Raw genomic sequence first — 27,690 nt, forward strand, 5'->3', positions numbered from 1 at the left:
CCCACTCATCCTTCAGATAGCAGCTTAGCTGTCCCTTCCTCTGGTTACTAAACTGAATTTGATGCCTGTCTTCTGCTCCACAGCACCTGGTACTTGCCTGTCACATGGCCCTTGTCCCACTCTACTGAAATTGTTTTATATGTCAGTGGATTTAAATTCCTAAGGGCAGAGAGACTATGTCTTTTCTCGTAGTCTTACCATCTAGCTCTGGACAATCCATAGGTGCCCAATAAATACAGTATTTGTTGAATGAGTAAGTCATCAGCACTTTCACACCATATCTTCTTTGACCCTCACCATAGCCTCATGGTGCAAGCAGCCCAGGCCTCACTCTGACCTCTCTCGGAATATGAAGAAACCGATACTTAGGGAAGCTAAGCAAGCTGCCCGAGCGCACTCAGTGGTGGGAGCCAGAATTTAAACTGGTCTCTTGCAGGCTCATTACATCATTTTGTTTAAGTTTTTCCTTAAAAAAAAAATAGCATTTAAAAAAATAAAAATTAAAAGAGTGTTTGTTGTTTTCCAGGCACCAATATTCCTGAAACGTTTTTTTCCTCACTTATTATCCTCACTCAATTTCAGTGCAGAGAAATCTAGATATGATTTTAAATACTCTCTATATAATCAGATTCTGAATTGCAGTGTGTGTTTTAGAAAAAAAGTATCGTGTGTTTTATTGAAAATAAGACTTAGCTAAAATAACAATAGCATTAAAAAGTAACACATTTCATTGTATAAAATTTGGAAAATGCTGAAAAATGTAAAGCAGAAAATAAAAATCACTCCATCACACAGAGAAAACTACTATGGATTAGAAATGTCCTGGACACAAAAGGCAACACTGAGATTGAAGCCCAGTTAAACCACTAACTAGATGTTTGGTGTTCGGTAGATTGTTTAACCTCTGAGCCTCAGTTTCCTCGCCTTAGATATAACAAAATATTTACCTTGTGGGATTATTGTAAGAATTAGAATTATTATAAGAATTAGAATTATTGTCAGGTACATAAAATATGTAGCACGGTGCCTGGTATATACTAGGCTCTCTTTCAAATTGTTGTAGTATTAACATTTTTGTGTATTTCTGTCTAGTATGTCTACATACCTATGCATACTCATAATTTTTAAGATGCATTCATTATTTTAGAGAGGGAGAGCCAGCAAGTAGGGCGGGAGGGGCAGAGGGAGAGGGAAAGAGAGAGAATCCCCGGCAAACTCCCTGCTGAGTGTGGAGCCCAATGCAGAGCTTGATCTCACGACCCTGAAGTCATGACCTGAGCTGAAATCAAGAGTTGGACACTTAACTGACAGACCCACCCAGGCGCCCCATACACATATGCTTTTCCTGCACATTTATATCAAGTATGTTATTGGGTCCTCACAGGGTTGCTGGAAAGGGCAGATACTAGTTTAAAACCTGTTCTGTAGATGAGGAGGCTGTGACTCTAAGAGGCAGAGTAACTTGGTATAGCCTTGGTGCTATGTCTAGTAATATCTGAGCTGGGACTTTCTCTTTGGTCTCCTGATGCCAAGCTCATGTCCTTTCCCTGTCAACACTGTGCTTCCTCTTCAGCTTCACCTCCACCAGTACACGGATGGTAGACCACCGAGCCCTGACCAAGGGGAAGGTAAGGGATGGAGGCCATAGAAGTACTGGGAGCTTCCACACCAGCTAGGGTCTGTCTGAAAACTTAAAAGAAGTGCTTGTTTCCACCTCTGAAATCACAAACATGTTGCCCAGTCCTGCAGCAGAGACCACACTTCTGGCTAGAAGGACAAGAACCTTCCGGGCCACAGGGCTCTTTCTGAGGAAGAGTTTGTCAGAGAGCTCATAGAGCTAGTCCATGACTAGCCTCACTCTGCACAGTCTGTAGGGCAGAGGTGGACCTGCATTTCTTTCAGTGCGTGCACTTGTTACCGAAAGGGCCTGGGTGTCAGGCACAACGCCTAACACTAAGTATGCGCATCATTTCCTAACATTTCATTTCGGGGTCCATTTTCTGATGGTTGATGTGGATCTGACACTGTGCCATGGCTTACAGGAGATGCAGAGATGAACAGGCAATAGTCTGGCCTTTATGAACACTGCGGGGAGAGAGCTCAAGGCCAGATCCCATCAGTGCTCCAGTAGAACTTCTGGCAGGGTATTCGGGAGCACAGGAGGAACACTGTTAGTTCTGTGCAGTAAAGCCATCTGTTTGCCTAGTACCTGATTTCCAGAGTGTTGTACGAACTGAACTCATTCAGGCGGGTGGAAACTTTGAGGGTGTGGGGAGCAGAGACTTTTGAGCTGGGTTGTAGCGGTTGAGAGGACATCTCCAGCCAAGGGAAAGAGGTGAGCCAAGGACCAGAGTGATTATGGAGACTTACGCCCCAAGGAAACTTCCATCCAATGTTTGCATGCTTAATAAATTAAGGTCCCCCAGACCCTGCTAGTGGACTGTCTGCAATAGAATAGAGATTATAGACAGGCTCCAGGTGGGGAACCTATCAACCCGTTGGTAAGATTATGACACCTCTCTCTCTCCCCTCCCCCCGTGTAAACAGGGAAGTTAAGCATGGTTGTTTTTTGTTTTTTCTTTTTTCACTTCACTGCCTTCCTACATTTTTTTCTTCCTAGTTTCAAAAACAACTCTCCTTCAACAAGTTCTGTTTCCAAGGAAAGTCTTAACCATTTGTCCCTTCTGGCGTACCCTCTTCCATTGAAATCCATGCAGAATAGACCAGGTACTCTATCTTTTTTGTGTGTGAAGCCATAAAATCTAATATTGAGTATGCGGCGGTGCTCAGAGGTATGATTCTTCCACAAGAGGCTCCCTCAGCCCTGCTGTGGTAAAAACCAAGTATAAATTGCCGCTAACAGGGTTTTCTAGCTCGAGTCGTAAGTATGTCTGAGCATCCCCTGTGAATTATAATGCTGCCAGCTCTCTTGCTGCTCCTCCGCATTGCCTGCCTTTTGGCTGTTTTGCTTGTCTTCAGGCCCTCCATCTGAGAGCAGGCAGAGGAAGGAGAAGGAGAAGGGAATCCAAAATCAGTCCGCTCTGCACTTGCCTCGCAGCGCTGATAAGAAAATGGATTGGCCCTGGACTGCACACAGGGCAGGGCAAGAGGGACAGTGGGACCTCCTCCTCAGCCTGCTGTCCCAGTGGCCAGTACCCCTCTCTGGGCTCCTGAAGAGCCCCCTGAGTTTTATTTCTGTAGAATTTCTCACGGTTTTGGGCAGCTTTTTCCCTTTAAGTTAGCTTGGTGAGGGTAGATATCGGGTGCCGATATTTAAGTTGAATTCTTTGAATTCATAGTGTGTTGTCACCCCCAGATAGATCTTGTGCTTGAAGCTGTTGGCCAGAGTAATATTTTGAGATCCTCTGTGGATTCCTTTTATCCACGTGTTTATCTGTTCTCTAATGTATAATTGAAAAATCTACTGTCATCAGATCCAAAAATGGGAGGAAGAATGCACCTAAACTGAGCTGTCAGACGCTTACTTGGCTATCTAACTAGGCTTTCCGGATTATAGTGGAAAGTACCACTGTTCTGTGTGCTCTCTCCTAATAGCTGTTGTGTACTTGCTCCTGAGAACAATGTAGAGACATGCATCGGCCCTAATCAATCTTCCCGAGCAGACTTGCCATTTTTCTGACTGTGTTCAGCCGGGGTCCTCTGAGAAGAAAGTGGGCCTTTCCCCTCAATGGGCAAAGAGCCAGCTTCCATTTCAAAATCTCTTAGAAAAAAAAAAAAAAAAACCAACAAGTCAGAGCCTGTGTTTATTGAAGGTTGGTGTAAAAGTCTCTCACACTGAATGCCCCACTAGCACCCGAGTGCCTCTATTTTAGAAGGATGTAAAGGTTTAATCACCCTGGTGGGGATTTAGACCCAGAGACTTCAGAGAAATCTTATTATTTCTAACTGCAGGCAAAGAGTATTAAGGCTCCGCTCTGGATCAGGGGCATGACATGTTCTATAAGTAATTTATCTTTAACAGGAGAAGGCCCTTACTAGAGTGTCTTAGAAACAGTGCCCTGATTGGGTCCTGGTTCCCTGTTCCTCCTTTCTCTTTACCCCTCTCAGTCTCCTGCTTATTCTTTCCATCCCTACCCTTTCCTGCCTGGCATGCCCAGTGTCAAAATGTCTGCCTCACAAATCTACCATTTAACGTGGGGAGCCTCCCTTTAACCTGCTGGCCAGTGAGAGATAATAATGTTTTTGCAGTAAATGACCTCATCCAGCAGCCCAGTGGAGACCTGTCAGCTGTAGACTTCTCAGACTTCTGAATAGACCCTAACTGCATCCTCTCAAATAAGGAGCTAAGGGGAAGGGGAGAGGATGCTCAGGGTTGCATAGGAACCAAGGTGTGTGTTCCCAGACATGAAGTAATTTAGGGCCATCCTCAAAGCTGTCCCCTGCCCTATTGTACCCCCAGGGGCAATTCCACTGAAGGCCTGTAAATCCCTGCGCACATCCCCTTGGATGTCACTGAGCATATGATTTCATTTGTTTGGGCCCCTCCCAAGCTCACACCCTTGCTTAGCTCCCTGGGCCCTGCCTTTCTGGCGCTGAGGCAGGAGGATGTCACAGGTGGGATTCGGCTTATGGATTCATTGTTTTTGTTGGGAACTACAGTTTAACTGGTGGCAGATCTAAATCCATGTGCTAATGAGCTTGGTTAAAGCAGGCTCTGCTATCCTCTTTTAATCTAGCCTGTCTGTCTGAGTTCCTTTCCACAGTTAATGATCTCCAATAATGGCTTTGCCTTTAGTTTTGCCTCCTGGGTCAAACAAATCAATAGTCCTCACAGATATTTAAAAACCATCAGTGTAAAGCTTCTGGGTCCCCCTGCTTCTGGGTGAACTTATGCCTTGATCAGTATAGTGATATTTCCCTTACCTCTCTTTTCTCCCAGAGATGGGCAGCAGTGAACCCCTTCCCATCGCAGAGGGTGACAAGAGGAAAAAGAAGAAGCGGAAGGCCCGGGCCACTGACTCCTTACCAGGGAAATTTGAAGGTTGGTCCCATGACTCCTCAGATCTGGGCCTGTGGCTCCTCGAGCGTGGGAGGAGCATCCAGGTAGCCCACAGGTCTAGCTCTGAGCATGTGTCATCTGAGAGTCAGCTTGTGCTAATCTGTGTGACAGGGGTGAAAGGTGGGATGACAGCTCTCAGATGGTACGGTCTGAACGGTTTCAGCATCTGTTCAGGGGTTAGAAAGACCGATCCATCAGATTTGTATATGGAGTGAGATTGCTTGGTGCATTTCGGCTCTTTTCTGATGTGCTCTTTGCCCTGACTGTTCCTGGAGGGGCTGCTGAGAGGTAGAACGACCATGTAAAAGGATGAGAGAAACACCAAGGCCACAGCTCCAAGTGAAAGTTAAGTCTTCTAAAAACAGAGGATTTGACCTCGAGAAACCACAGGTACTTGTGCTGTATGAGTTTGACTCAACTTTAAGAGCGCATGCTGTGTTCAGGGGATACGATGTTGGATCATCAAAGATTTTGAACACTGTGGGAGGCACCGGCTCAGCGCTGGTCCTGTCATTGCTGGGCATGCAATGGCATGAAGTGAATCATCATATACTTCTGCAAGGGACTGAAAGCGTCAGTAGCTACTCCAGGAGTGACAGTGCCCCCTTCACCTATGGTGTTTCTTTCACGGTGAGACCTAAAAGAGCGTCCCCTCATGGTCCCTCTTTGCAACATCTCAGATAGACTAGTGAATCAGTTGTTTTGTACAGTGGTTCTGGTAACAAGCCCTTTATGAATCAGGGATATTGGGCTTCCAACCACCAACCTATCTTGAGGTGCACAAAAGGCTAATACCAAAGTGTCCATTGCCGGAGATGCATGTCATTTAAAGCACTTAGAAACAACAGTGTGCACGTTTATAAACAGCTACAGGACCCAAGAAGGTAATTAGAGTAGAGTTTGTCCCTTTGTTTGTCTTTAACTTAAACAGTAGATATATGTGTAAAGGGGTGGAATGGAGGGATGGACAAAAGTCTTGAGATTTTCAGAGGAGTTTCCAAATCAACAAGTTTTGCTATTTCTGTGAACATGAGAGTATTTCCTGTTATTCGAGGGTGGCTTGTGCAATTATGGGCCTTCACGCTAGGAGTGATAAAATCTAATTTCATGGTTTAAAAGTGTTTTGCTCACCCTGTGGGTTTAAATGCTGGGCTGCCTCAAGAGGGAAGAACTGAAGAGTGGAGGTCAGGGGAGGAAGAGGTCAGCTTGACAGAGACCATGATGGAGCTGTGGCTTCCTTTGAAAGGGGCTCAAGGAGTCTGTGCTATTTGTGAGCTTGGGCAGGTCACCTAAATGTTCTTTCATCCCAGCCTATTACTCTGTGGGAACCACCCTGAGTCAGCACCCTATAAACCTCAAGGCATCCGTTTGCATCCTACTTCTGTTCTCCTATTTCCTGTGACTGACTTCTGGAAACTTCTCAGAAACCTCCAGTCACTTCTCTGTGTGGTACACAGTGAAACAGTGCTTTGTTCCCCTTTTTATCACCAGTGCCAAGCACAGCTGGGCACAGAGCAGGTGCTCCACAAATGAGTAATGATGTCCATTGAAATCACACTCCTTCTGTGATGATTTCCCTACACAGATTTAACCTTTCCTTCCCTCTGCTGTTTGTTTTGTTTTGTTTTTTTTATTTTTTGTCCTGTGTCTTGTCCTTTTATGATAGTACTTACTACTATCTGGTTTATTCTGGGGTCACTTGTCTGCATGTCTGTCTTCCCTACCTGACTGTGACCGTCAAAGGGCAGGAACTATATTTTATTCCTCACTCTGTCCCTATTATGAATTTAATATGTTGTGTGGCACATAGTAGGTGCTCAGGACACAAGGGCCAAATTGAAACTCTTCCACTGACCTCATCTCTAAAATGAGGAACAGGATGCCTTTGATGTGGTCTAGTTGTTGAGAAACTGAGTCCTGCGATGGCGGGAAGAGTTAATGGTCTTCCTTGTCACTGAGCCCTACAGAGTCACCGTGTGTGCCCTCACTGTCGCACCAGGGAGGCTGAGTGACAGAAGCTGTTCTTTCCATCTGAGCTTGCAAAGGCATGACTTACCTTGTTATTCCTCTCACCCATTTCGCCTCTAGATATGTACAAGCTGACCTCTGAATTGCTTGGAGAAGGAGCCTATGCCAAAGTTCAAGGTGCTGTGAGCCTGCAGAATGGCAAAGAGTATGCCGTCAAAGTGAGTGTCTCCTCTGGATGCCAGACTTAACTTTGCACGCAGTCACTCCTAGCTGGCCTAAGCCAGATATGCTTCATAGTATGCAATATGGCAACTCAGTAAAAATGAGGACTCCGAAACTGGACTCACTGGATTCAACTCTTTGTTTCTCTTTTTACTTGCTGTGTAACATTGGGCAAGTTACTTAACACTTCTGTCCTTCAGTTTCCTTCTCTGTAAAATGGATGTAATCATAGAAGCTTTAGAGCATTGATGTGGGGATAGAATACATGTAAAGTGCTTAGAACCATACCTGGCTGATAGTAAGCTGCTGTATCTTATTCTGAAAAATGGAGTAAACATCAGGGAGTAGACAACCAGATTTGGAATGAAAAGGCATACCCACATCTCTGTTTTACCAAACTACTACCTGACTTTGGGCAGTTGCTGAATCTCCTTAAGCCTCAGTTCCCACCTCTCTAAAATGAGGATAATAATACCTAGCTTTCCTATTTCAGTGGAGTGGTTATGAAGATGAAAATTAAAATGAACTGATAGAAGTAGAAACACTACCAGTTATACAATGCTATAAAGTGATGTACAGTATCATAATGAGGGCTGAGCATTCAGCTCTGGAGCAGGAGAGGTGGCTTCTTGTGGCATGACCTCGCAGTGGCTCACTCTCCCCATCTGTGCTTCTGTTTGCCAGCTCCATATGGAGGAAGAGATGGATCTGAAGCACTGGTTCTCAAAGTGTGGTTCCTGCACCAGCAGCGTCAGCATTGCCTGGGAACTTGTCAGAAGTATGAAATATCTGGCCCTATCCCAGACCTACTGAGTCAGAAACCAGAGATGGGCCCAGCAATATGATTTTAGCCAGATCTCCAAGTGGTTCTGACGCTTGCTGAAGCTGGAGAAGTCCTGATGGGGGGCCACTTTACATTCAGCATGGATCAAAATCATCTAGAGAGCTAATAGCACAGAGATCCAGTTTTCTTGATAGAGGGTAGGGCCTGGGTCTTCGTGTTTTTACCTCGTTCATCAGTGATTCTTATACCCACCAAAGTTTGGGAATCACTGATCTAGAAACAAGGTCTCATTAAATCCAAGGAAGCAAGTCAAATGTATTTCATATCATCTACCTGAGCCCTCAGGTCTAAGCACTGCCTCATACAGGCAAACCCAGTCAAAGTGGCTCCTGAAAGAAGTGTTTCTTCTTTTAACCAACTGGCCATAGTCCCAGCTATGGATTAATAAAGGAGAATATTTCTGCTAAGTCACATTCCCTTTTTTGCTGGAGTTTTGCTTCATATGGTAACAAAAAGTACCACCTCAATTCCTTTTTGGAAACTTGAGTATAAATTTTAAGTAATTTTTGAAAATATGCTTAAGTGTAGTAATAAGCTACAAATATAAGTTGATTTTCAAAGGTTTGGGACATTTATGCATCTGTCCAGACCTATTTCTTCAGGTTTGGATCATAAGAGGAAAACCTGGCCCTCTGTGCCCCTGGGCATTTTGGGTGCAAACACCAAACCCTGGCTTGGTAATTCTTTGATTTGAGCAGTTCAGCCCACATCTCATATCTCTCCTGTCCTTTGGAAGCTCCCTAAAGATGGGCTACTTCACCCAGCATGGCCTCACAATATTTGATTTTATTATGGCTTCCCTATAGGCATCCAGATGATGATCCTAGAGTCTCAGGGTTGAAATGGAACTTCAGGATGGTCCTGAATTTCTTCCAAATCTCCTCAAATAATTGTTCATGTTCTGCTCCTTGACCTCTGATAGCAGGAGCCCATTACTTATGCAGAGAAAATAATGCCATTGCTGAAGAGCTTGCCTGCTAGAAGGTTCTTCCTGACTTTGATCTGAAATGCTAGGTAAATGAACAAGTTAGATATCTTCTGTGCCGCGGTTCTACACTTCTCTGACTGCTTAGAATGTGGGTCCACCATGGTTTACTCCCAGACATGGAATTGAATAGAAAATTACACCTGGTCATGGGCGTTTATGCTGCAACACATAGGAATGGTTTAAAGTATTCTACACAGCAGTCTGGGAGCGAAGGAGAAGGGTGTTATCATCTGTGCCGCCCACTCCATATGTGGGGCCATAAGGCAGAGCCAGCTCTGCAGAACACTTGCCCCCAGACTCTACTCGCAATGGTCTGGGGCTGTTGATGGGTCCTTGGAGATGTACAGAGTTAGCCAGTCCTTGCTCAAACCACCTGCTCATCTGTTGGCTCACCCATGCTTTCAATTCCTGCTTGCCAAGCATCTCCAGGTATATAAATGGGAGACAATGTCTCTAGGTTGTCTGAAAGAACCTGGGTGGAACATAGATAGGGGTAGGATAGCAAGGGCTTTGAAGGCAGCTCTGGGCTTGGATGCCAACCCTGTTACCACTTATCAAGCTGTGGGCAAAATGTTTGACCTCTTCCTGTCTTTTGGGATTATGTTGTAAGAACCAAGACTGTGCACCTGAGTTAACTTAGTACAGTGCCCACCAAAGGGCGCATTCTCCACAGAGCTGCAGAGGTGGGGTCTGAGCCGGGTCGTGGAGCTCTAGTTCCTCTCTGCTGCCTCCTCCAGCCCCACTGCTCTGTCTCCAGCCCTGGAAGATCCTTCAGTGGGGGTTGTAAATCTCACCCTTACGACAGGAAGAGATGCCCTTGAGGTGGGAGCCAGGTAGAGGTAGTTCTGTGTCTTCTTGCTGGCTGCCTCAGTGTCCCCATAGACTTCCACAGCATTTGCTTAACCAGAGTCAAAATAGGCCTCAGCCAGGCTGGACAGCCTCGGGTCGGTCTCCTGTGCTGCTGGCGGAGTCACAGCGCCTGTGTCACCAAGGTCTACTCCACATTTGTGCTTGAAACCAAACATGGGCTGAACTGGGCCTTGCATTTGCCCAGAGGGCTCCTGCCGAGAGGTGTTTCAAGGTCAGGTGGGTATAACAGATTTTATTCTTTCCACAGATCATCGAAAAACAAGCAGGGCACAGCCGGAGTCGGGTATTTCGAGAGGTGGAGACGCTCTATCAGTGTCAAGGAAACAAGTGAGTGCAGTCTTGGGTTACTAGCTGCTTCTCTTGGGGGGATGCTTAGCTGCAGAAAAGGTCATTTCTCACCACCTCCGACCGCAGCATTTAGCTCACGTGCCTTGGCCACAACTGTAGGGGATTCCTTCTGTCTTTCCATGTTTAAGAGTGGGGAGAGGAGATGCAGCTGGAGCCTTTTGCTTCTGTTCAGACTGAAGTACTGTGAGTAACAACCAGGCAAATTGGAAGAGTGAGCCATCTGAATAAGGGGCTGGGAGAAGATGGGGTTCCCTCCTTCAAGTGCCCTTGGGAACAAGGCTGACTGAGCGTTACCCAGTGCACACTGTTCTGGCCCAGCTTTCGTGACTAGATGAGGACAGTGTGAGCTAGCACAGGTACTTGCTGTGTCCCGCACCCAGCATGTTAGTGGATCTGCAGCCACCACTCAGGCTCTGGAAGCCCGCTCCAGCACTCTTCGGGCCCACTAGGCCGAGGTGGCCTCCGGCCCTGCCTCAGCCGCCTCACCACCAGCTCCAAATGAGTGGTTCTCCCGTGGTGGCTTTAAATCAGGGTCACCTCTAAGACTCTGCTTCCCCCTCTGCCTCCCTGCACAGCAGGGTCAGTGGGGAGCCAGCGGCCAGGTATTGATGGCTTTGTCATTAAGCTTGGAGGATGGGGGCTGCTGTTGATTTAACTCCAGGCGCTGCCTCCACAATCTTCCTTGAAATCAGGCCATTTTAGTCATCTTATTTGGACGCCTTCACACTAGTAAAAGCCTGGTATCTCCCAAAGTGGTCAGCATTTTTTTATGAGGGACAGATTTTTATTTTCAGCCCTGCAGCTTCTGAGTTGAGCATTAGAGCCTCTACTTGGTTTATTTCATTCTTTAAAAGAAAAAAAGCCCCCAACACCTCCGATATCCAGGCTGGTGGCTTCCCTCCTGAGTTACAAGACGACCTTGTTGGCAGAGCACAGTAATGCTCAGGCAGACAGAGAGTGCTCACCGGGGAAGGCCACAAGTGCTACGGCGGCCGGGAATGCGGCCGTTTCATTAAGCAGCGCTTAGCAGTTAGGGTCTAGCGGTGCCCACGTTAGGCCCCAAGTCTATTTGACAGATGTTTCCATTTTCTCCAGGCAATGTAAATACTGCCCCGTGATTTATGGGCAAGAGGGAGGGCAAGTAATTATTTGCTGCTTGCCTCCAGGACACACACCTACTATTCAGTGTTATTAGCCGCAATTGCTTCCAGTCGGCTGCAGATTTTATTCAGTTTAATGTGACCGGGACTTTTTTATAACTCTACCTAGTGGGTTTTAGGGTTGGGGTTTGACAGCACAGACTTGGTGAAAACACCAGAGACTGAACATTATGGAAAGATAAGGTGACCTGAGTCTTGCTAACACCATTGGCTACTTCTCAGACATGGGTCTTTAATAAGCATTCTGATTTCAGGTTGATTTCTGCCCTGCTACAAGGCATTGTATATTTTTTTCGTTGTATATTTGTAAGTGGGCTTTAATATATAATACCATTTCCCTTTTTTTCCCTTTCCTCCTATTTTTTCCTATTTAAGGAACATTTTGGAGCTGATTGAGTTCTTTGAAGATGACACAAGGTTTTACTTGGTCTTTGAGAAATTGCAAGGAGGTACTTACTGTTGAGTATGTGTTTGGACTTCTGATTAAGACCCAGGGTGGTGATCATCCATCATGAATCCCAGAGACTTCTAAAATGAGTCAAGCTAATAAAAAGGATGAAGGACTTAAAACTGCCCTTGATTTGGGAGAAGGGAGGCCGGAGGGAAGGATGATAATTAGCATTTTGCCGAACCTAGAATGTCACCTGTGTGGGCATTCTATAAATGCCTTCTCCTTGTAGTAGGACTCATATAGATACATTTAGTCATCAATTTATCAATCCATTGTTTTGACCTGTTCACTATTTAAATTAATTATGGGGTAGAAACTCTTGCATACATTAATGAGGTCCAGAAAGGCTCACCAGAGCAAAGGAAGGTTCCATGACTTAGGACATAGACCCAGGATAGAGAGGAGGTCTGAGGATTTGTGTCCTTTGGATGGAAAGATGCCACTCTTGACTGTCACTACTACTGCCGTCACGTACACACGTGATCACTGGAACGTGTACTGAAGTTGTTTTCCTGACTCAGAGAAGGGGTTAAACAGCCCTTGCCCTCACCGTCACTCACCCAGCCCAAGGATAGATTTGCAGGGTGCAGGTTAGAGAGGATATCCGGAGCTGAGTAGAGGGCCACATGGAAGGGTTAGGTGGTTAAGGGAGCATGCTCTAGAAACTAGCAAAGCTGGATTTAAGTGTAGCTCCATCACTTTCTAGTTGTGTGACCTTGGGCAAGTCACATAACATTTCTAAACAGTGTTTTCATCTATAAAATAGGGATCATAATAGCACCTACCTTTTTCGATAGCTCTGAAGATTCAGTGAGGTCATTTAAATGAAATGCTTGGCAAAGTGCCCCATGGGCACTAAGGGTTCAATAAATGTCAGCTACTAATATTGTTAAAACTATTGGGTATGCCGAAGGCTATCTTAGAAGTAGGTAGCTATTACTGTCTATCTGCCCTTTTAATAAATTTGGAAGCAAAAGACTCACTACAGTAAAGCAAATGTGAGACCTAGCCAGGAGCCGATTATCTGGGAATGATCCCTAGCATGCTGGGATCCTTTCATTGTTTAATCTGGCAAGTGAAAGATCTGTCATCCCTTCCCCATGCCAAAAACCAGCAATAAGTAAATTTGTGCCATTTTTTAAAAAGATTTATTTATTTGAGAGAGAGCAAGTGGGGAAGGGGCAGAGGGAGAGAGAGAAACTCAAGCAGACTCCCAGCTGAAAACAGAGCTCCATCTCATAACCCTGAGATCATGACCTGAGCCAAAATCAGGAGTCAGACATTCAAACGACTGAGTACAGGCGCCCCGGTGCCATTTTTAAGATGCAGAAATGAGGGCGCCTGGGTGCCTCAGTGGGTTAAGCCTCTGCCTTCAGCTCAGGTCATGATCTCAGGATCCTGGGATCAAGCCCCGCATCGGGCTTTCTGCTCAGCAGGGAGCCTGCTTCCTCCTTTTTCCCTCTCTGCTTGCCTCTCTGCCTACTTGTGATCTCTCTCTCTCTCTCTCTCTGTCAAATCAATAAACAAAATCTTTAAAAAAAAAAAAAAAAAGATGCAGAAATGACCCCCTTCAGCCCAGAAATACTGACTTCCAGTTGTGAGCACAGAGCGCATGGAGCCAGGCCATGTGCTCATGCCTGTGCCATATGTTCATGCCCCTGCCCTTCCACCACCAAGATGTTACATTTAAAATGCTGGGGGTTGTCTGTAAACGTATTGCTTAGAGTACAGCCCTGCTGAGGCCAGAGCGATTGCAGTAGATGAGACTGTGGTTGGCTTACTGCAGCCCATGCCCCCAGCAGCCAGACCACATGTCCAGCTGAGGGGTAGTCTGTACAGGTTCTAAAGCCACACTCACTGGGCTTAAGTCCTGATGCCTCCACTTACTGGTGTGTCATCTTGAGCAAGTTGCTGATCCATTCTTGACCACAGGTTCCCCATCTATAAAACAGGGATAACTCTATTTTGTACATTTTATACAGTTGTAGTGAGGCTAAGATAACCTATTTAAAGATTATTACATAGTGTCTGGCACATAGTCACTACTCCATAAATGTTAGCCGTTGCCAACAAAATGATACTATTATTAATAAGAAATAGGAAAGTCAGAAGGAAAGCACTTTTCCCTCTTTTTCTAGACTTTCCTAGACCTTTACATATCTGTTGAAGGCGTGGCACCTCTGTTTGAAAGCTTGTGCTCTTGTTTGGATCTGAGACCAGAACCAAAAGAGGAAATGTTCCTGTGGTGAGGCCCCTGCCCAAACCTTATGTGGATTCACTTTAATTCTTTCTTATTTCAAAAGCCAAATCTGCCTCAATGGCACTAATATTTTTGGTCATGCATATAGTTGTTTTTTCTCCCTTTTCCTTTTCTCATCGTGGGCAGGTACAGAAGATGGCAGTCCAGTTCTGTTCAGTCCAGTTTTTTAAAATATTTTATTTACTTATTTGATGTTGAGAGATAGTGAGAGACAGAGAACACAAGCAAGGGGAGTGGCAGGCAGAGAGGAAGGGAGAAGCAGTCTCCCTGCTGAGGGAGAAGCCCAGTGTAGTACTCGATCCCAGGACCCTCAGATCATGACCTGAGCTAAAGGCAGACACTTAACCAACTGAGCCACCCAGGCACCCCATGTTCATTCTACTTTTGTGCTGGCACCTCGTCTGTGCCAGGTACTACACTTGGTCCTGAATGAATATGGCTCTGTCCCCACCCCAAACTTGAACAGACTTGACCTCTGAGAAGTTATACTTTCCAATGCCTGAAAAGACCATTCCTGTGTGTCTCCTCTGCTCCCCAGGCTCCATCCTGGCCCATATCCAGAAGCAGAAGCACTTCAATGAGCGAGAAGCCAGCCGAGTGGTACGGGATGTGGCTGCTGCCCTTGACTTCCTGCACACCAAAGGTGAACCAAGCCTTTGTCTTGGTGATTGGGTTAGAACAGCCAGCCTCAGGGGACTGATGGAGAGGGGCAGGCCAGGCAGAGAGCCAGGCCAGGAGCTGGTGTACCTGGCAGCCCTACCCATGAGGGTGAGCAAGCAAGCCAGGATGGCCCTGGGCTTCCCATGTGGATGGTGGGCAGATGTGGCAGTCTTAAGAAGGGCAGGGACAGGGGAGAAAGAGCAGGTAGGAAAAAAGAGTATATTTCATGATGAATAAGATGAGTGAGTGTGTGCGTATGGATGATCTCCTTTTCCTGTCCTAGGAGGATGCAAGCGTCATCATAATACTATTCTAGTGTAAATATTTGGGTGTTACTTTTTCTAGGTTTTTGGTGTTTTTTTGTTTTTTTTAACTCTGGACCCCTGATCAAGACTTGAGCCGAGATCAAGAGTCAGGCACTTAACCAACTGAGCCACCATGGCGCCCCCTTTCTAGTCTTTTAAAATATGTCACCTTTATCTCTCTTTCAAAATCAGCATGATAGTATATATCTAGTTTTATATCTTGTTCACGATAAATGGAAAATGCATTTTTCTACTAACATGGTTAAGTTTGAGGTGTCTGTTAAACATCATGATGGTAAATTGCAGGCTGCTGTTGTCTGATTTACACTCAGTTTACAAGTCCCTTACCTAGGACTGATTGTTTAAGAATTTTTATAGTAAATTAAATCTTTTTACGAATTGTTTTTGTATTTCCAAAAATATATCTGACAGTTACGTTTTTAAAACGTGCCTTACAGCAGTGCCATGGAAAAATGAATTCTGGCATTACCTTTTCACCAGCTGTGTGCTCTCTTGGTAGTAATGTCCACCCCCAGAGTTAGGGTGAAAAGAGAGAGAATTATGTCATCAGCGGTAATTAGTGCTGCTCTGGTTCACGTGCAGCACTGTCCTCACTCGCTTATGGAGCTGTGTGGGCCTGTGGATGAATCATGTGTGTATAACACAGTTGGGGCACAGGGCCCAGCACATAGAAGCTCTGCAGGAGTGTTCCTTCCTTCCTCCGCCCTGATCCCCCCACCAGACAGGAAGCATTTTCATTCCTAGTATTAATACTCTTAAAATAAAGCCTTCTGTCTGGTGAGGGATGGGGTGGATTGAATAGTTGGTGACTTAGCTCTGCTCCCTTCCACATTGTGGACATAGGTTGTGAGCGCTCCAGACCACTTGCAGGCATGGTGGGCACGTGTCTTACCTTGGGCCAGCAGCACAGTGCACGCTGGGGGTGCGGGGCATGTGTATGGGGAGCTCAGCCTCGCTGGTCCTATGTTGTTTCCTCCTGCTGCTAAAGGGACACCTGCACGCTGACAGTGGCCGTGCTGGGCGCCTGACTTGCACATGGGACGAAAGTTCCTAGAAGGGGTGTCTGTACTTTCCCCAGCATGATGAATAGCACTAGTTCTGTTTCTGAAAGCCAGGATGCATGTAGGTAACACCTGCTTGACAAAGATTTACAACTGTTCCCCAAGCTGCCTCTGCAGATTGCAAAACTGGGTCACACTTTTTGCAAGACCCATACCTTAGAGGGGGGCAGAGGCAGTTTTATTTTTTATTTATTTATTTTGTAGAAGGCGGACTAAGGGGAACAGAGCTGGTGTGTGTGTTAGGAGTTCTGAAGTGCTTGCCAGCATCTAGCTGACCAGGTGCCTGTGTGACTTGAAGTTGGGATGAAAAACAATTTCTAGCTGAACCTCGCTGTTTTCTAAATAACTTCACACTGGGAAGATGGATTGGGCAGGAATGGGTCAGCCTGGAAACAAGTTCCACACTTTTAAATACTGGACACGCTGCAGCTTAACCTCTGGGAAATGAAGCAGAGCAGCTCGATGGCCGGCGTGCTCACAGAGGCAGGCCCATTATCCCGGCATGGCACTCAGTTCTCAGGCTGGGGGACGACTGGGCCATCGGCACCTATTTGGAGAGCAAGTCTCCATGTGTGGCTCATGATCCTTCTGTGGGAGCACTTGCTGTAATGGAAAATATCTTTCACTTTTAGTGCAGCAGGCTGCAGCCCGACTCAATTTGTACAGCCTGGACTGAGTTGCTCTGGGTTCTTACTCAATTAGGTGACTGATGAAGTTACTTAGCCTGTTGGAGCTCAGGTTTTCCCTCCCTGGCGAAGTGCCTCCTGGTGGGGAATCGGAGGCAGGCCTGAGAAGTTGGTCATCGAGGGAGTTTTAGGAAAGCAGGTTCTGCTTTTCCCTGTGACTTCATGAAAATTATGCTACTTTGTAGGACTTCTGAGCACTAGCTGTTTGGTTCTTGCTCAACCTTCCGGCCTCTTGGTCCCTGCACTGTGCATTCTGCAGGAGGCAAGAGGGATGGAGTGCCAGTGTCCACCACACTTTATGAGTTGGTTCTCTGTCCCTGTCTTTGGTCAGAAGGTGGTTTGCCCCCCAGGGGCCTTCTTGGCCAGGTTACCAGCTTTTAACCCCTCATGGAGTAAGCTGCCATCTGCGGGCTCCTTTAGGAGGTCTTGTCAGAATGCAGTGGAGGGAGGTGTCTCTTAAGAACAGCACCCTCAAGCCAAAGCAGTCCTTGCTGTGCTTCCGACAGGACTGTCTTGGAAATGCAGAGCAGGTGCGAAGGGGATTGGACAAGCTTTGGAAGATTTGTTAACTAACGCTTGGTCCTCTGAACATGCAGGGAGTCTCACCTAGAGAATCATTTTTTTTTTCTAAGTCGACCACACAAGAAGAAATGAGGTAGAGCAGCGTCAGCCCCCTGAGATGCTCTTAAACAAGGCACTGATTATTTCTGCATTGCAGTTCCAAGCATGGCCTTTGGCAGGGCTCTTGGCTCTGTTTCATATTAGGCTTCTTATTCTTGGTTGTCACTGCAGTGCTGAGAGGCCGACCTAGCTGGGATTCATTTAGCCCCCTTCTTATTCCTGCCTGATTTGCAAAGCTTCGGCTTCAAAAGAACTTGCAGAATCAACTGTGTTTTTGGTTCGTCTCTGGTAACTTCTGCCTCCTGCAGCTCGTTGATTTTTTAATGTACCATAATTGGGAATTAATCTGCGAACAACAGCATTTGGAAAAAATTAATTGTGTGTGGAATGTTTGATAATTATGTGTGTACGTTAACCATTTCTTTGCTCTCTGTCATTTCAGGCATCGCTCACCGCGATCTGAAGCCAGAAAATATATTGTGTGAGTCTCCAGAAAAGGTACTTAAGGCTCACTTATTGGGGCTCACAGTTCACACCGAGGTGGGGAAGCTGCCTCTACTTTCAGTTCGGTCGTTAGCAGCTCTCCCAGCTGCAGATACCAACCTGCCCTGATTATTATGGACACATGAGAATGTCAGACCGGACGTGTAGTGTTTCCGCATTCCAAATCGGGTTAATCCCTGTCTCTCCTTTGCTCTTTATCAACAGTGTGATTGGCTTACACCTGAGAGTTTGTAATATACATGAGAACTGCACAAAACGAATGTTTTCTAGCCCAGTGCACCTGTCTGTTGAGCAGTTGGTGTGAGTCATAGACAACAACTCAGTCTTCTGTGAAGTGACTCTTTGCCTAAAAAAGATGTTTATGCTATGGCATATATGCCAGCTGGTGCCTAGCACTTGACATAATAATTAGGAAGCAAGTTCCTGAAAAGGGGTTCTTGTTTCCATTTTTATTTCCAAAGGTGCCCATTAAAAAGCAAACATGGATACTGGGTGTTAAATAGATGCAACCTATTGTAAACTTTACCTTAACCTCCTACTAAATGGAAGTGTCCGTACTTCCATAAGCATATAAGAATTTGACAAGCTCTGTGTTTGTTTGGAGGGTTTGAGGCCCTGGTGGTTCTGCTGGCTGTGTGTGTACGTACACGGCGTGTGTATATGAACACACCCTGTCGGTCTGAATTAAGGGACAGCCCATAAACAGAAACGTCTGCAAGCGAATGTGTCAGCTGCTCCTTACAGCTCTTTTGTGGAGAGTAGTAATTCATTAGCTCAAATAAGATCTTGTGACTTCCTGTCAGTGGCTCTGGCTTATTATAAGACTTTATAATTTGTCACCATTATCGTTATGATTATTAATAATAATTATAGTTAACATTTCTTGAGTGCTTACATTGTACCAGGCACTTATACTTATTTTATTAAGTATTTATAAAATCTCTTGAGGTAGGTACTATTACTATTCTCATTTTATGGATGACAGAAGTGAAGCTCAGGTAGATTAAGAAGCCTGCCCAAAGGCCCTCAGCTGATAAGTAATAGGGTACAGATTAAAACTGACATAGTCTGACGCCAGAACTCCACAGACACTCTGATCTTCTCTCTTGCCTCCAGTTCACAAGATGCTTTTATGGCTTTTGTCCTTTCATTTGATCTTATTGGCTCAGGTTTACTGCCCCTTTTCTGTGGTTGAAAAACTAAAACTAAGAGCAACCAAGCATCAAAAGACATTATCCAGGAAATGAAAAGATAAGCCACAGAATGGGAGAAAGTATTTGCAAAGCATATATGTAATAGAGGTTTAATATCCAAAATATAAAGAACTTCTAAAACTCAACATCAAAAAGACAAGCCAGTTTTTAAAATGGGCAAAATGGGCTCCTGGGTGACTCAGTCGTTAAGCGGCTGCCTTTAGGTCATGATCCCAGGGTCCAAGACCCACATCTGGGTCCTGGAATCCAGCCACACATTGGGCTCCCTGCTCAGCGGGAAGCCTGCTTCTCTCTCTCCCAACCCCCCTGCTTGTGTTCCCTCTCTTGCTGTGTCTCTTTCTGTCAAATAAATAAAATCGTAAAAAAAAAATAAAAATGGGCAAAGAACTTGGATAGACATTTCCCCCAAAAAAGTATACAAATGACCAATAGCATATGAAAAGATGCTCAACATCCTTGGTCATTAGGGATATTGTTGATCACCATTAGGGGCACCTGGGTGGCTGAGTCGGTTAAGCATCTGCCTTTGGCTCAAGTCATGATCCCAGGGTCCTGGGATTAAGTCCTACATTGGGCTCCCCACTCAGCCGGAAGTCTGCTTCTCCCTCTGCCCCTCCCCCCCGCTCATGCTCTCTCTCTCTTTCTCGGTCTCTCTCTCAAATAAAATCTTTAAAAAAATTCATTAGACACCACCTCACAGCTGCTAGGATGGTTAGAATTATAAAAAGAAGAAAAAACTGAAGAAGAGCAAATGCTGATGAGGCTGTGGAGAAATTGGAGTCCACTGCCGGTGGAAATGATGTGGCCACGGTGGAGCAGTGTGGCAGCTCCTCACCAAGCTAAACAGGATTACCACACCACTCAGCAGTTCCACACCTATGTATATACCCAAAAGAATTGAAAACAGAGGCTTAAACTTGAACATCAGTGTTCATGGAAGCATTATTCACAACAGCCAAAGCTAGAAACAACCCAAGTGCCCATCGGCAGGTAAATGGATAAACAAAATGTGGTCCCCCCATACAATGAAATATTGTTCAGCCACACAACAGTTGGAAGTTGTGATCCATGCTACACTATGGACGAAACTTGAAAACAGTATGCTAAGTGAAATAAGCCAGATACAAAAAGCCAGATATTGCGTGATTCCACTTAATGAAACATCTGAAATGGCCAAATTCTTACAGATGGAAAATAGATGAAATATTAGTGGGGAGAGGGGAGAATGAGGAGTTTCTACCTCATGGTTTCCTTTTGGGATGACGGAAAAGTTTTAGAAACAGATACTGGGGATGGTTGTACAACAACGTGGATGTAATTAGTGTCACGAAATTATACATTCAAAAATGGCTGAAGTGGATTATTTTATGTTATATATGTTTTATCACAATAAAAAAAAGAGACTAAGTGAAAAAGAAGGGTATAAGAGAGAGAACGAGGAGGAAGGGAGAGGGAAGGAAGGAAGGAAGGGAAGTTGAGAGATGGTCTGCTTCCCCAGCAGGGCGGTGGTTGAGATGGGACTCCCACAACCAGCATGTTTGAGGGGCTCACTGTGCTGCTTCCACCATGCAGGCTGTTCCCTGGCAGGCACTCGAGGTACCCTCCCACTCGGCTCCAGAGATGACTCATGCTGTCTATGGTTTCAGGGGCAACATCCAGTTTGGGTGACCAGCCCTCCCAGTTTGCTAGGGCCCGAGGGGTTTCTCAGGATACACAGCTTTCAGGGCTGCAACCAACAAAGTCCCGAGCAAGCAGAGATGAGTTGGTCACCCCAAGCCACCTGAGGTAGTGCCCCCCACTGAATGGGCCACCAGGAGTCTTTCAGGAATACATACTTACTTCTCTGATTGTGCAGCCTACAATGACAAATGACATTTGTCATTTGTGGGCAAAAGTTTTGTAGGTTTGCTGCTCATTTTACTAAGGGCACAGTGGTCTGACACCACACAGCATGCACATTTTCTCTTAGGAAGTGAGGAAAGAGTGTGAGGCAGAGGACACCTTAGGGTAAATCCTCAGGTGATTTCTAGATAACCCAAGGAGAGTAAACGTGACGTGGCAGATAAAGCTGGGCTTTGGCATGGCAGCCATAGAATGAGAGCGTGCGAGAGTGTATGTGTGTGTGTGTGTGCGTGTGTGTGCGCGCGTGCGTGCGTGCGTGTGCATGTGTGCCCGCATGGGCAAGAGCCATTGAGTGAGAGAGGAAGGAGTGAGGGATGGTGAGTGACTGTGTCACACTCACATTGGTCTCCTCTTGCCCTTGGGTTTCTTATATTTGTAACCTTTGCTTTTTGCTATCCTTTTCAGGTGTCTCCAGTGAAAATCTGTGACTTTGACTTGGGCAGTGGGGTGAAATTGAACAACTCCTGCACCCCCATAACCACACCAGAGCTGACCACTCCAGTATGTATGGTTGAACCCCCATACCACCTCCTTCAGGGTTCCTGTGCCCTTGGAGTACCCCCAACCCAAAGCTGGAGTCCAGAACAGAGAGCTAAGGGATGAAAACCGAGGGTCTCTGCCTGAGTTGTCATCTGGCCCCTGCTTTGTGAGCCACCCAACCCCGTCAGTGCTTAGTTGCTAATGAAACTGACATGAGAGCTTTTTGTTCAGGGCAGGTCCTCTGCCAGTGATGAGACAATTTGTATCTTGGAACAGGCTGAGCCCTGACTCCGGAGCCAGGTAAAGACAGACACTATCCCAGGCCAGCCCTTTGCACGTGAGCACACGACAGCTGAGTCCCGCCCTCCCTGGTCTCAATGCATCACCCTGTGATGGAGAGGGGGAGTGAGGTCTCTCTGTGGCCAGAACTGAGAGGTCCCAGCTCTCTACGTGTAGGATCACTTGCCTAAGTTATCCTGTTGCTTCCTTCACTTCATATTTCATGCCCAGATGTGCAGCTGGGAGCTGTTCTTCCTAAGACAGCTCTTGCACATACCCGATGTACTATAATTATTACGAATCTTTTGAGATTTGTATGCTTTGTAAGTGAATTTTCCTAATAACCTTTTTTAAGACATGCATTTCAGTATGCTCATGTCTTATTCTAATTGACATTATTAGAAATGTTTCTGTATTAGCTTCTACTACACTGAGGTACCTTGTTCTCAAAGTCATTAACTCTAATTGCCAATACCACGGAAAATGTCCTTTCTCCACTTCCTGTCTTCCCATCTAATTAGTTGTGTATGTTGGGGGCCAGGGAGGCATCTCTTGGCAAGCCTGCAATAAGGAAGATGGGAGGAAAAAGAATTTGTTTTGTTTTTTATCAGCATCTTCTATGCAAGGATGGAAGGAGAAAGTCCTGAATGTACTGGCTTTACCACTGGTGTGCTGGAACCAGATACGTGCCCCTTCCTCATCCTTGGTTTTCTCATCTATAAATGGGAGAAGCAGGGAGATTGGATTTGTTCTAAGAGCTCTCCCAGGTTGGATGGACTCTTAATTCTGAATCCTTATACCTCTTTTACCTCCTTATACCTCCAAGCTGGCAGAGAATCTTGGCAGGACTTCACTTTTAAGAACTCCTTCTCTTATGGGGGCACCGACTCTTGATCTCAGCTCGGATCTAACCTCAGGGTTGTGAATTTAAGCCCCATGCTGGGCATGGAGCCTATTTATGATTTAAAAAAAGAAAAAAAAAAAAAAGAACTCCTTGCTTTTGGGATCAGATGTCCACAGAGCCCTTCCCAGAGCCGTGCCCCTGGTACGTTGAAGCCCCTGTACATGAAGTGAATGCAGAGAGCTGAGGCAGAGATTCCCACAGCTCCTTGACCTGGAGCCTACTGGAGAAGGACCAGGAAAGACAAGAAGGTGACCTGGAACTGGTCATGTGGACCGTGCGGAATGCTAGGACTCCGTTTACAGTCAGTCAGTTAGCCCAGCTTCTCGAAGTGCATTGGTGGTATCAGGCGAACCCTCTGGCCAGCCTTCCTGGCAACTCCTTGCTCTCTGGCCCCATCCTGCTCACGTGCCATCATTATGTTCTGCTCTTGGCCATCTCCTCTCCCTGTGACTAAGCCTCTCCTTTCTCTGCCATTTACCCTCCCAACCTTGGCCCCCACAGTGTGGTTCTGCAGAGTACATGGCCCCGGAGGTGGTGGAGGTCTTCAGGGATGAGGCCACCTTTTACGACAAGCGCTGTGACCTGTGGAGCCTGGGCGTGGTCCTCTACATCATGCTGAGCGGCTACCCCCCCTTCGTAGGTCACTGTGGGACTGATTGTGGCTGGGACTGGGGAGAGGTCTGCAGGGTGTGCCAGGTGAGCGCAGCTTGGGGACCCGCTGCACAGGGCCTGCCGGGGGTGGGGGGAGGGCGGGTGGGAGTGGTCAGTGTGCTAAGGGGAATGCCCAACAAGACTGGGCTGGGGGTGTTTCTACTCCAGAAGAGGGTCCGTAATGCCCCTTCCCCCTTCTGTCCAAAGGCCAACAACAGGCTGAGAGAGAGACAGGCTTAGCTGGGAGTTCAGGGGAGAGTTGTTAGAGTGGAACCTGCAAACCTGAGTCTTGCCCAAGAAATCCAAGCAGGGGTGGCAGCACCAGCCAAGACAAGGAGGTGTGCGACAGCTACATGGGTACAAGGAAGAGGAGTAGAAGTGTAAGGTTGGTGGTAGGGGCAGCTGAAACCTTACAGGATGCCAGGGGCCCATTTGTGGGGGCCCCGTGTAAAGGGCTGAGGAATTGGATCTATGTTCCCTAGTTGGCCTTTGCCACGTGTCACCCACCCTCCAAGTAGCATAGCCATCCCTGCCCGACGGGCATCCTGTGTGATCTGATGACTTGGTAGGGAGTAGGGAGCTGGGGAGGGCCCTGGCCTCTGGCATCCCCAAGCTATGAGCTGTAGCTCCAGCTGAAGCCAAGGGGACCCAGGGTGACCAAATCAATGGCAGGTACATTCTGCTTATTCCGTGGTAGTGTGGCTTCAGGAGGAATCTTCTTTACCTAGAACAAACTGTTCGAGAGCATCCAGGAAGGCAAGTATGAGTTTCCTGACAAGGACTGGGCACACATCTCCAGCGAGGCCAAAGACCTCATCTCTAAGCTCCTGGTTCGAGATGCAAAGCAGAGACTGAGTGCTGCCCAAGTTCTGCAGCACCCCTGGGTGCAGGGGGTGAGTAACCCAGGGAGGGGCCGCAGTCCACCTCCCCAGGCCTGCAGCATGGTGGGGAGGAAGCTTTTAGAGTAGCAAGTACTGGACAGCAGCCCAGGGGGCTGACCTCAGCTGGAGGGAGACCAGCTTCAGTCCCTGCCCATGTAGAGTGAATTGGCCACTGACGTAGCCCCTGAAGGATCCGCTTACGGGTCATAGACGTGGCACTAACCTTGGCCTAGGACTAGACTTCTAACTGACCCATGCTGCTCAGGAATGAACAGAGGCCTCTGGGGGATTTGGCACATGCATCCTACCATTGGCAGAGGCACATAGTCTTGAAAGCAGCCTGGTAGTGGCATTTGGGGCCTGTGTCATTGGTCTGCCAGGCCCTAGCCAGCCTCAGTGGCCCTTCCGGTGGAAGGAAACAAACGTTGCCAGCCCCATGTTACAGTGGGGGACCCAAAAAAGTGCTAGGGGCACAAAAGGATGAGATTCCACCTCTGCTTGGACGGGGTAGAGAGGTGGCAGGGGTGGGAGAATGAATGCTTCTCAGAAGTGACCCTCGAGCTGGGTCTCAGAGGATAAAGAAGACTTTGCCAGGCAAAGGGAGTGAGTCTCCTGGCAGAGTCAGCTGGGCTCAAACTGTCCTTTCTTGCTCTCTCCTTGGAGGGTCTGACCCTGCAGGCAACTTGGCCAAGTGTCTGTGCTGGGCCAGGAATCTCTAGTAGGCTATCCACTCTGCACTGGTATGGGTTGGGCAGCTCCTAAAGGAGGGAGCAGTGCTTACCCCCACATCTGTCCTTCCCATTCTAGCAAGCTCCAGAAAGGGGACTCCCCACGCCGCAAGTCCTCCAGAGGTAAATGCTCCAACCACACCTGATGCCCTTCTTTCTTTGGCTTTGACTTTCCCTCAAACTCTCAGCCACACTAGGGTGGAGGTGGGGACAGGAAGCCTAACTCTCGGCTCAGGTATCATCCTCCTGAAGGGGCTCCCCAGCCTGCCTTCTCAGCACGGCCCCTCCCCTCTCGCTCCTTCAAGACCCCTCAGGTGCTGTTTGCAGGAGAAAAAAACTGTTTCTATATCCGCTTGCATCTAACTAGAAATCACCATTTATAGCCCAAAGACCTTATCTGTAGGTTATTTACCCCAAGGTTCCCTCTGCTGCTGCGGGTTGGTGTCTGTGGCAGGAGGGGTCGCTCTGAGGCAGCTGGACCAATTGTCCCGTCACCCCTAGACAGTAATAGTAATGGCCGCTCTATAGTAAATGTATACAACGTGCCAGATCCTGTGCTAAGAGCTTTACAGAGCTTCTATTCATGCTCTTTATGATCAATTTAAAAGAGAGGTGTTCCTATTACCCCATTTTATGGATGAGAAAACCCAAGAATAGAGAGATTGAGGTTTCTCCCTCAGGGCTGCACAGTTGCCTTGGGGAGTTGGACTTTGAACCTGGATCTGTTTGACTCTAGTGCCTTTTAACACTAGACCATACTTCTAATAGCGCTGCCCTATTCCCAGAGGACCGGGGTACCACACAGTGGGAACCCTGCCAGGGGGCCACCTCATGACAGGGTGCTGGGAGTTTCACAGGGAAGTCTTACATATTTGTAGTTGCCACTGGGGTGAGCCGGAGTGCTGCTGCCCTGGGCAGCCCTACCTGACTCTCTAGATCCACCCTACGAGATGTTTTTGACAGACCTCAGTGCCTGCTGTAAGCTTGCCCTGGGCTGGGCCCCAGGGCCACAGACGCAAAGGCACAGCCCTTGCTCTTGGAGCTCCCTGCCCTGATGGGAGAGGGGGATACACAGGTGGGCGCTTCATGTGCCGGGCCCTTTGGGAGAGCTGGGTGCAGAGCATGGGAGCGCAGAGGGGGTGCTCTGAATAGAAGGGGGCATTTGTCCCAACTCCTAAGTCCAAGGACTGTAGTTGAGGCTAAAAGCCATTCCAGCCTCAGTGAAATCAGATTCCAAACCTGGGCAAGAACGACTTCCCTGGGGGAGCAGCCCAGAAAAAGCCTCCAGGGTCCGGGAGCGGGCTGGCCAAGCCAGGGCACTGACCCCGCTTCCCTCTGCTCTGTGCTGCCCGTCCCTGTAGAAATAGCAGCACGATGGACCTGACACTCTTCGCGGCCGAGGCCATCGCCCTCAACCGCCAGCTTTCTCAGCGCGAGGAAGACGAGCTGGCAGAGGAGTCTGAGTCCTTGGTTGAGGGCCTCTGCTCTGTGAGGCTTTCCCCGCCCTGCAAGTCACGCCTGGCCCGCCGGAGGGCCTTGGCCCAGGCAGGCCGCAGTAGCGACCCGGACCCGTGCCCAACTCCAGCCACACTCTGACCCGCCCCAGCCATGGCTTCCCCAACCACGGCCTGCCCAGGAGTGACCAGAGTCTGCCGAGTAAGCCTAGGAAGCTGCTGTGTGGCTCCATCCTGTCAAAGGCCCTGAGGTTCCCACCCAGAGTCCTCAAGGAAAAAGCTCCATCCAAAGGGGTTGTCTTTGAAAAGGAAAGCAGTCACTTGTCACTTTGCATAACCGCCTGCGGCAGGGACATCTCTCTGCTGGGCTCCTGCCCACCTGCTCACCCCCCTGCAGACCCAGGATCCTGCCTGCTCTCCCGGGCTCGGCCAGTGGCGCAGCAGCTGGGGCTGGCCTTCAGGGAGCCAGCCCTGAGAAGTGGCGGTTGACAGAGGCTTGTTCCTCTCTCTGCACTGTCACCCCCCCCAACCCCTTCCTCTGTCCTCCGGATGTCCTCCCCTGGGCTGAGCAAAGCCATCCACTCAATTCCGGAAAGGGCAAGGAGCCTTCTGCATTCAGAAGGCCAGATGAGTCTTCCAGTCTGCAGCGCAGGAGAAGCACGGAATCTTTGCCAGAACCGAAAAGTGTCCCTCATTCATCATCCTCTTCCTTGGTTGGGATTGCTGCTGAAGTCTGTATTAATTCATTTTTAAAAAAAAAAAAATGTTTGTTTTTTTTAACCATGCACTTCCAGCAACTACGGGACTTCACACTCCCACTGCAAGCCGGTGGATTTTCCAAAACATGTCATGGCTTGCTCTTCCTTGAATGACCATGCATGTGAAAGGTTTTATTCAGCTGTTTCCTATTATCCTAACTGGTTTTAAGCTGTTAAGGTGACTAGTGACTCAGAGGCTGCGTCTGCTGGAGGGCAGCACCAGTCCAGGGCAATTAGAAGGGGCTCCGTGCCTGATAGGGGCCCAGACCGCGGCAGCCCTGGGTCCGAGCCAAGTGCCGCCTGGTGCCAGAGAGCCTGAAGACGCATCTGGCCTCCAGGAAGCTGAGTGCCCAGCTGCCTAAGAACATGGATCTGTACAAGTCAGACGGACACTTACACAACACGACAGTGCTATTACACGATGTGCTTGTTTTAATAAAACTGTTTTAA

General features: G+C 47.5%; 1 protein-coding gene across 7 annotated transcripts in view; it reads left to right on the top strand.

The window, feature by feature from the left end:
- The window catches only part of MKNK1 (MAPK interacting serine/threonine kinase 1), a 43,185-nt gene extending 15,495 nt beyond the window's left edge, over window positions 1-27,690 (top strand). For 3 of the 7 annotated variants that reach the window (XM_046021853.1, XM_046021856.1, XM_046021849.1), the window contains exons 3-15: window positions 1,574-1,628; window positions 2,621-2,727; window positions 4,901-5,002; window positions 7,109-7,206; window positions 10,160-10,239; window positions 11,796-11,869; window positions 14,670-14,774; window positions 17,928-17,983; window positions 21,511-21,606; window positions 23,270-23,464; window positions 24,148-24,312; window positions 25,108-25,151; window positions 26,390-27,690. In XM_046021853.1, the coding sequence (XP_045877809.1) occupies window positions 2,712-2,727; window positions 4,901-5,002; window positions 7,109-7,206; window positions 10,160-10,239; window positions 11,796-11,869; window positions 14,670-14,774; window positions 17,928-17,983; window positions 21,511-21,606; window positions 23,270-23,464; window positions 24,148-24,312; window positions 25,108-25,151; window positions 26,390-26,624 (1,266 nt within the window). In that variant the 5' untranslated portion in view covers window positions 1,574-1,628; window positions 2,621-2,711 and the 3' untranslated portion in view covers window positions 26,625-27,690. The remainder of the gene's footprint in view (window positions 1-1,573; window positions 1,629-2,620; window positions 2,728-4,900; window positions 5,003-7,108; window positions 7,207-10,159; window positions 10,240-11,795; window positions 11,870-14,669; window positions 14,775-17,927; window positions 17,984-21,510; window positions 21,607-23,269; window positions 23,465-24,147; window positions 24,313-25,107; window positions 25,152-26,389) is intronic. The other 4 variants (XM_046021866.1, XM_046021841.1, XM_046021862.1 and 1 more) reach the window with 3 other exon arrangements.

The sequence above is a fragment of the Meles meles genome, chromosome 1, assembly GCF_922984935.1.
Source record: "Meles meles chromosome 1, mMelMel3.1 paternal haplotype, whole genome shotgun sequence".
Taxonomy (NCBI): Eukaryota; Metazoa; Chordata; class Mammalia; order Carnivora; family Mustelidae; genus Meles; species Meles meles.